Source organism: Mus pahari, chromosome 5 (genome assembly GCF_900095145.1).
Source record: "Mus pahari chromosome 5, PAHARI_EIJ_v1.1, whole genome shotgun sequence".
Taxonomy (NCBI): domain Eukaryota; kingdom Metazoa; phylum Chordata; class Mammalia; order Rodentia; family Muridae; genus Mus; species Mus pahari.
In genome coordinates, this window is record NC_034594.1 from 152,271,258 (window position 1) to 152,280,619 (window position 9,362).

At 39.5% G+C, this 9,362-nt stretch overlaps 1 protein-coding gene across 14 annotated transcripts in view; it reads left to right on the top strand.

The window, feature by feature from the left end:
• The window catches only part of Cdc42bpa (CDC42 binding protein kinase alpha), a 201,522-nt gene that overhangs the window by 135,256 nt on the left and 56,904 nt on the right, over positions 1–9,362 (top strand). For all 14 annotated transcript variants that reach the window (XM_029538840.1, XM_029538845.1, XM_029538841.1 and 11 more), the window contains 2 exons: positions 4,777–5,024; positions 7,704–7,809. In XM_029538840.1, the coding sequence (XP_029394700.1) occupies positions 4,777–5,024; positions 7,704–7,809 (354 nt within the window). The remainder of the gene's footprint in view (positions 1–4,776; positions 5,025–7,703; positions 7,810–9,362) is intronic.

The window sequence follows — 9,362 nt, forward strand, 5'->3', positions numbered from 1 at the left end:
TTATCATCATGTTTATGTGTGTTTTTTTACTACTAGCAATATTTTTATTATGTTTTCTTATTTAAATCTAGACTTTTTGCTTATCTTTCGCTGTCATTTTCAGTACTAGTATATCATTTGGGTTCTTTTTTGGAAAACAGTTGCATGGATGTAATATTTTTTAGTTTTCCTTACAATATTCATTTCTGTTAAGTTTAATATGCTAATCAGATTAATTAAACTTTCTGTGATACAAGAGTGACATCCATTCTGTTGATAATATTTCTGAATTTAATGAATGAATTTCTGATGTTTCAGTATTATTATTTTGTCTGATGGCTTGAAATACTTAAACCTGAAAAACTTAACTGAGTTCTCTCATAGTTTTATTGTGGGACTTGAAGTAATACTTAGAATTTCTGGAATTAATTAAGTACTTACTAAAAGCAAGGGTAGTGCTGAGAGGGTCATTTGGACTTTCACCCTGTTGAAGCAGTGCATTTATTAATGTGTTCAGTTTCCATTGATACTAGCAAGAAAACATTTGCTTTGTGGCAGTTTGGTTGTTTTTGCTCGTTATTTAATTTCATTTTCAGTGTTTTATTTGGCTTTTGAATTCTTTCATAATACATGATTCATCTGTAATTTAAATTAGTGATCTCGTCAAGTTTTAATTTCAGGCAAAATTTTCTTTGAAACGTCTTAGGCATATTTGTTGCCATCCCAACAAGCAAGTAGCAGAACAGCAAAGATGTTCTTGATGTGATTAAAGTTGTGAAATGTGACTGTTGTGTCTGCCAGGCACAGACAGTGGGACTTCAGAGGTGCTGTTTCACATGCAAAGAGGCATGTGAAGGAAGGGAGATGAATATGTAAACTGGGGCTGGAGTGAGCTGCTTAGGAGTGAGTGCTCACTGCTCTTCCAGAGTACCCTTATTTGGTTACCAGTACCCAAATTGGGCAGCTGGGAATCACCTGTAACTATAGCTCCAGGAGAGTGAGCATCCTCTTCCGGCCTCCATAGCACATACATCTTGCTGTAATGTGTAATAAGCCTATATACATATGTGGCATACAGACACACAGGCACACATATATACGCATAAATAAAAATTCTGAAAGAGCAAGAATCTGAGTCCTCTGACTCTTCCGTTCAAGCAGAGTTTCATATCCAGAAACTTGTGGAAGTTTGTATCTGGCTCATGGCAAATATTCCTTAGGGAGTGGTCACACTGTGGTGGGCGCCCTCTGCCATTGTCTCTGGCCCACACTAGTTCCTTTTGTACTATTTAAATTACATATTGCACATGTGTAAGAGAGATGGTGTTTATCTCTCTACATGAAATCAATCAACAACTACCATCAGTTGACTTAGTTAGGGTTACTGTTGCTGTGATGAAAAGCCAGGACCAAAAGCAACTTGGGAAGGAAAGAGTTTATTTGGCTTACTTACACTTCCACATTACTGTTCATCATCCAAGAGGCCAGGATGAGAACTCAAACAGGGTAGGAACCTGGAAGCAGGAGCTGATGCAGAAGCTATGGAGGGGTGCTGCTTACTGACTTGCTACTAATGGCTTTCTCAGCCTGCTTCTTTATAGAACCCAAGTCCACCAGCCCAGGGATGGCACCACCCACAATGCACTGGTTTCTCCCCCAGTCAATTAAGAAAATGCCCTTTAGGCTTGACAGCATAATCTTATGGAGATATTTCCTCAATTGAGGTTCCCTCCTCTCAAATGACTCTAGTTGACATAAAACTATCCATCACACCAGCATTTCTGCCCTAATGGATGGCTTCCCCCAAAGAACATGGTGTCCTTCAGCTCCTGTTCTCTTGCTGTAATATGTAATAAGCCTATATACATATGTTCTTTTAGTTTTAAAAATTCTATTGCTATATACTTGGACAACACTTTAGAGAATAAGAATGCCCCTGACAAATTAAAAAACCTGAGAAATCTTAGAATTTCTAGCCTGTGTGTTTCTGCTTATGTGTAGGTAGCTAGCAGAGCCTTCAGACTCTGCATATCCTCTTTCTTTTTAAAATATATTTTATTTGAGAATTTCATATATGTGCACAGTATATTTTAATCATATCCATTCAGACTGTCTCCTTCAAACTCCTCCTAGAATCTCTCAAGGAATGCCCATGCTGACTTCATGTCTTTTTCCTCATTACCCTACTGAATCCAGTTAGTGCTATCTGCATGTGCATGTGTAAGGCCACTCACCAGCAAGGGCAGTTTACCAGAAGCAAGACTCCTGAGGTAAACTGACCCTTCTTCCCCCAATAGCCAATGGCTTCTTAACTAGGTGTGAAGCCTTGTGAACCCCTCCTTGATCTGCACTGGAATTTGGGTGGGCTTGGTCTTGGGAAGGTCTTGGGCAGACAGTCACAGCTGCTGTGAGTTCATGAGCACAATGCCCTGTTGTGTCCAGGACACTGGTGAAGGGCTCCTCCCCATCTGTCTGTTATAGACCTCCTCCTTCTCTTCCTTAATGGTCCCTAAGCCCTGTGGAAAGCAGTATGTTATAGAGCCGAGGACTTCACCCTCGATTGTTCTCTGTACATTGACCAGTCAGGAGTCTCTGTATTAACCACTGCCCACAGAAACAAAGACTCTTATGCAGTGGGGGCTGATGGCCGCATGGATATAAAGGTGAGGATGGAGAAGACAGCTTGATGTCCATTTATAAGACAGTAGGTTTTCTTTTGGGCCATGTTTACAGTACTACGAAAGAATTCCATTCCATGAATCAGGCCTTAAGTTCAGCCAAAAAGTAGTTAGTTACTCCTGTAATATTCATGCATCCTAAGTTCTAAAACAATACATTTTAACCAAAGCTTCCCTCCTCTTGTTGGGAATGATGGCTGTCTTGGTTATCTTTGTCAATTTAACACAAACTTAGACATATCTGGGGAACAGGGATATTAATTGAGAAAATGCCTTCATAACATCGGCCTGTAGGGCATTTTCTCAATCAATGATTGGTGTCTGAGGACCTAGCCCAAGGTGGGCAGTCACACCCTCAGCAGCAGGTGGTCTTTGGTTCTTTAGGAAGAAAGCAGGCCTCTGCTTCAATTCCTGCTTCCAGATTCTTGCCTCCACTTCCTCAGTGATGGACTGTGAGTTCTAAACTGAAATAAACCGTGTTTTCCCAAGTTGCTTTTGATCATGGTGTTTATCACAGCAATAGAAACCCTGACTAAGACAGTGGCACATGCCTGTCACCCCAGTACTTAGGCTTTGGGGACAGAATGAATGTGAGGCTAGCCTGGACCTCAGAGTGAGTTCCATCATGGCCTAAGTGAGATACTCTATTTTAATGCTTTCCCTAAAAGTTAAGAGACTTGCTTTTTCCTAGTGTAGATATAAAGATGTTTGACCTTTGTGATTTCTTTCTGTACAGTTACAAAAGCCTAACTCAACCATGCCTTCCCCCATTTTAATCTTTGAAAGACATGAACATAAATGCAACCTTTTTGTCTGTTCCTTATTACATATAAAATGATAGGTTTTTTTCTTAAACATATATCAACAATAATCCTAGACAGAAATTTAAATGTTGTGCTGCTGCTTAGTTTTCATCAACCTGATATGAGCTAGGGTCACCTGAGAAGAAGTGACCTTGACTGGGAGAAGGCCTCCATCAGATCGCCTGTAGGCAAGTCTATAGGGCATTTTCTTAATAATTTATATGCCAGGCTTCAGATCACTTGAGGTGGTGCCTAGTCAGGTGATTCTGGGTAGCATATGTAAATGTAATCATGGGGGAGGGGTATTTCTATGCCCCTTTTGCTCCCAAGTGATGGTAAGGTGTTTCTATACCCATTCTAGCCCATTTCAGCTCCCAAATAAATGACACAGAGACCTGGTATTTTTGTAAAAAGGCTTCAGGCATTATGCTGGGCACATTCTGAGCTATTCTAACCCAGCTGTGTTCTGTACCTGCATGTGATCTGTACCTGCATCTGGGTCTTGCCCTGGTTCACTTTGGTCCACATTTATCCTCATACTTGTTTTCCCATCACCATCTTATGGCGAATCCCCCTGATCCATTTCTGTAGTCTTTCCATCTCCCTTCTCTCCCTTTCTCTGTGGTCTCTTTGGACTGCAATTGGAAGTCCTGCCCTCTTCTCTTCTGCCCATCTAATTGGCTGATCAGCTCTTCATTAACCAATCAGTGGTGATGGAAAACAATTTTTACATAACACGAAGACTGGAGTACAACCAAATGTTTGAGCATAGAAATTAATATCTGGAAACAGTGCACAAAACCATCTCCCAAAAGGCATAAGAAATCAGGCTGAGCAAGCCAGTAAGAAGCACTCCTCTGTGGTTCTATGTTAGTTCCTGTCAGCAGGTTCCTGCCTTGAGCTCCTGCCATCATGTCCTTCCATAATGGACTATAACCTATAGGATGTAATAAGCCCTTTCTGACCTGAGTTGCTTTTGGTCAAGGCCCTTATCATCACAACATTTAAACTAGGACAAATTCAAATCAAGAAATCATATAAATGCCAATAAAAAGTTTAAATTAATTTCTAATCTTAATAGGCAGACTTTCTAAAATATCAGTGACACAGACTATAAAAGCATATAAACAGAGGAAAGTTATTTATAATACGTGGCAGAGAAGTAATTGCTGTATACATTTTTGAGTGAGGAAAAAAATTATATATATATATGTACATATATATATTATACATATATATATGATGTACCAACATAGTCCCTGATAGAAAGGAGTTATTTCTTATTTTATTTCATTAATCTTTTGTTATGTATATAGCAAAAACAAATTAGTTACTCACCAGGAATATGCAGCATAGAACATCAGCAAGAGATAACTAAACTGAAAACTGACTTGGAAAAGAAAAGTATCTTTTATGAAGAAGAAATTTCTAAAAGAGAAGGAATTCACGCAAGTGAGATTAAAAATCTGAAGAAGGAGCTGCATGATTCAGAAGGCCAGCAACTTGCTCTCAACAAAGAAATTATGGTTTTAAAAGACAAATTGGAAAAAACCAGGAGAGAAAGGTAAGAGTCATTTTCTCATCTAGCAAATACTACTGTGTGTATGTTGTGTGCCAAATCCTAGGAAACTCAGGCAGTTTCAGTCATATCCAAGTTTCAGCAGGGAAAAGTCAAGATTGCTAAACAGGCAGTTCTAGTGTAGCATGGTGAGAGAGCAGTGGAGGGAAGTGTGGAAGCAGCCAAGAGGCACAAGAAGGACCTTTGTGAACTGTCCAGCAAGAAGTGAACCCTAGCTGCACCTAAAGAGCAGGGAAGGAGTAAGCAGGGAAGGGCCCAGGAAGAGGTGGCAGAATGTTCTAGGACCCAAAAGAAAGAGAATGTTACATGGTCATAAAACAAATGCTACTTACTGTGGTGGATACACATAGAAAAACAGGAGTGGTAAGAAATGAGACTATGAAAGAAAAAAAAAAAACCACACCCAGGTAAAGTTGTGAATTAATGTAAGGCCTTTGCATTTTATCGCAAGGATCAAAGGGAAATTACATGACAGTACTTCTGTTTTGGAATGGTCACTTGCTACCTTGTGCAGAATGATTTAGAAGCATCTAAAGGAATCCAGCTATAAAACAAGGCAGTAGTCCATAGATAGTGTTGAAGCTGGAAGAAAGAGTGATAGATTCAGAAATTCTGCAGAGAAGACTGACTGCAGGACAGAAGGGGTGACTGTGAGAATGAGAGCAGAGGGGTCATCAGCACTGAGGTTCCGGGTCTCAGAACTGAACAGATGTTGGCATCTGTCCTTGTAAATTATATTGAAGGCCACATTCTTGCAGTTGGGTGCATTATAACCAATGCCAAGTACTGCTGTGGTAGTACAGGAGCGAACAGACTGAACAGAGTCTCTGTCCTCACTGAGCTTGCTCTCAGTGAAAGACAATAAAGAGAATAGGGGGTAGAGCACACTACAAAATGATCTATGCCCAGAACAAAGCAAAGGAGGGAGGAGGAGCTGGCACGCTGGAGGATGTTTTACAGAGAAGGTGACTTCCCAGTAAAGAATAAATAAAGTTTACTTTTCTAATACTGTGTAAAAGCACTGTACACAGAGAAGAGCCCGCCCATCTATTCAGAAGTCCTGAGCACACCGTGGAGTAGTGTGTTTCTCAACATGACAACACAGTCTTCAGAAATGGGTTTCCTTCCTCTCTTAAGAGGCATTTAGAATGGTTTACTTCTAAACAGTTGTAAATCAGTCTTGCCCCATAAATATGCTTTATATTATTATCTCTGTGCATGTTTGTATCTAGATGTAGACAGAGAGAAGGGCTGGATCATCCGTTGACTAAAAGCGTGTGAGTGTGATTTCCAGGACAAAGGAAAGGGGTGGGATGTGGGCAGCCCAGCTGTAAGTAAAGCAGCAGGCTCAGCAGTCAGCCAGAATGCTGTCATTTTCAGTGAAGTCACTTCTGGTGACTCAGAGGACACCTGCCATGGTGCCTGTTGAGAATGTTAGCCTCCCTCTCACTGTGGCAAGACACTGTAGAGAATGGCTGAGCAACTAGGAAGTAGAGCCTCTCAAGCATTCTCTTTGTATGAGTCAGACACTGCTATATATCAGGTAATTCTCATGTGACTGATTCAGGCTAGCAGTGAAAGCACACATCTAATTATTGAATCAATGTATTGAACCACAAATCCCAGATTGTACATTGATTAAACTTGGCTCTCTTTTCTCTGTCTGTCCTTGGCCTCCCACTCTTGGAATTCATGTGCATATGCTACTCCCTACCTTTCCCTATATAAGTGTACAGAAGTGTCAGTGCTTTGTTGTATAAGTCCTCTCCTTCACATCTGAACTTGGTCTTGGCTGTGGTCCTAGCTCTTATGCTGGGACCTGAAGATGACAGACTTCCAGATAGTCAGCACCCCTTATCTGGAAGCAGCTGCTCTTGGGTGGTGATGCTAATGAAAGGCACAGAATGCTCTTAGCTTTAGCTGTGGTTGCACACAGGCTCTTACCTGTCAGCACCTGTGCCTTCTACTGGGACACGCTGACAAGAAGGTAGTGCTGCACACTCATGACCTCAACATGAGAGCCAGGTGAGGACCACCCTACACAGTTAAGAGGCCTGCACTCCTTAAAACTCTTGTGAGACCTAGAGAAGACAAACTCCTTTGGACAAAGGGAAAGTGAGAAAGAAATTGCCAGGCACAACCCATGTTTTTTAACTGGCTTGGGACTAGATAAGAAGCAGACAGCATCAAGCTGATGGAAAATTTACATTGGGAAGAAGATTTAATAGTAGTGCTAATTGGGACAGGTGCTTGCAGAAGTTAAGCATGTACTTGACTTTGCGAATACAGTCTGGATTTTATAGGTCAGAAGAATAACATCTGCACCTACCTCTTAGTTGGTCAGGAGAATACTGTACCCTCAGATAATCTAGCAGCTGATGGGCAAAGCTAACCATTTGGGACATCTAAGCAAAGAGACACAGAGGTTCTTTGTACTATGTTTATAACTTTTCTCTTACATTGAAATGATTTCAAGCCAGTATTATTAAATATGAAGATTCAGATAATTATTAATTTCTAAGTATTAACCATTTTTACTGATGCTAATAAGCTAGTTTATTCTGATTTCTACATATTTGCTATATGTAACTGTTACACAAATTTTTTTTCAGTTGACTTTTGATCCTATTCCTTTTTCTGATTTTCTGTTTTGAATTGTGTTAGTCAAAGTGAAAGGGAAGAATTTGAAAATGAGTTCAAACAACAATATGAACGGGAAAAAGTATTATTAACAGAAGAGAATAAAAAGTTAACGAGTGAACTCGATAAGGTGAGTGGTTGGACATCCTTTGGTCGAGTGCATGCTGGGTGTGAAGCACTGTGGTTTATTCCATGATTGCTGGGATATTTCATGGTGGCAGTGTTTCAATGACAAGTTCTTACTATACCCACTTGTATCAGACTTAGTTTTACTCCTCCCATCTTTTTGCCCCCCTGAACCTCACCCCATCACCACCTTTTATTTGAGACACTATTTCATGTAGCTCAGACTGGCTTTGAATTTATTTTATAGCTGAGATTATCCTTAAATTACTAACTCTTCTACCTCTACTGGAATTATAGTCATGTACCAACATGCCAGCCTATTTGTGTGTGTATGTGTGTATTGCATATGTATGTGTATGTATGATATATGGTTGTATATATGTAGGGACTTATCGCTAACAATAAACTAACTAAAGTTATAAACTGACAAGTCTTAGTAACTGTAGCTGGCAATGTTGGAAACAGGGAGCCTTCCAGTGTATCCATTAGAAGGCTCAAGATCGAAGACTTCCTGCAGTTTCTCCTTGAACACAGTTTGTCAGATTCCCTTATGCCTGGAGTGCCTGCTCTGTTAGGGAGGATAATCTACGTTATTCACTGTATTGACCCAAATGTCACTTTCACCTATGGATATCCACACAGACCTATTCATAATAAGAATTGACCAGGAGGATAATCTACGTTATTCACTGTATTGACCCAAATGTCACTTTCACCTATGGATATCCACACAGACCTATTCATAATAAGAATTGACCAAATATTTGGACTCCTCTATTCAAGGTGACATATAAAATTTAAAACAATATGATTTCTCATCATGTAAACAGTTCTGTGAAAACTTTTCTTGGAAAAGTTATCTCCATCAACATTAAAAAGGCTGGCCTAGGGTCTCTGTGAACATACAAGGAAGAAAGAAATGTAGCAACTAATGGCAGTGGAGACCATTTGTCAGGAAATGGATAGTAGTAGCATGAGATGTTTTTTTTAACTTAAGAAAATATTTTAACATAATATATCATATACATGAAGAAAATTGCCAGGCATACCAACAAACCCACACAAATCACTGAAAAGCCAGCAGAAACATAAAAGAGCACAAATAAAATTACAAAATGAGAGGGAACACAGGCAGTCAGCATAAACAAAGGTGTGAGAGTTCTCCACATACAATGTATATACGTGAATGTTAAAATAACTGTTATTATATGTCCAAGAAAGGAAATGAAGTAAAGAATTTGAACAAATAACTGGACTTTATACAGAATAATCAAACAGATATTTGAAAAATTAACAAAATACTTAAAAGAAGGCTTTACCAACATATTTGAAACAGTAAATACACAACTAAATAAACAAAAAATACTAGGGTTGGACAGGGCTTCAAAAAATGAAAAAACAAAACAAAAAGGGGGACATAAAAGTGTGGGATACATGATGAGAAGAACTAACATGCAAATATTTGTTTTCTCAAAAGGAGAGGTGGGTGAGACTGTTGCAGAAGCAATATTAAAGAATTATTGACCTAGATTATCCAAAATGTGTGTGTGTGTGTGT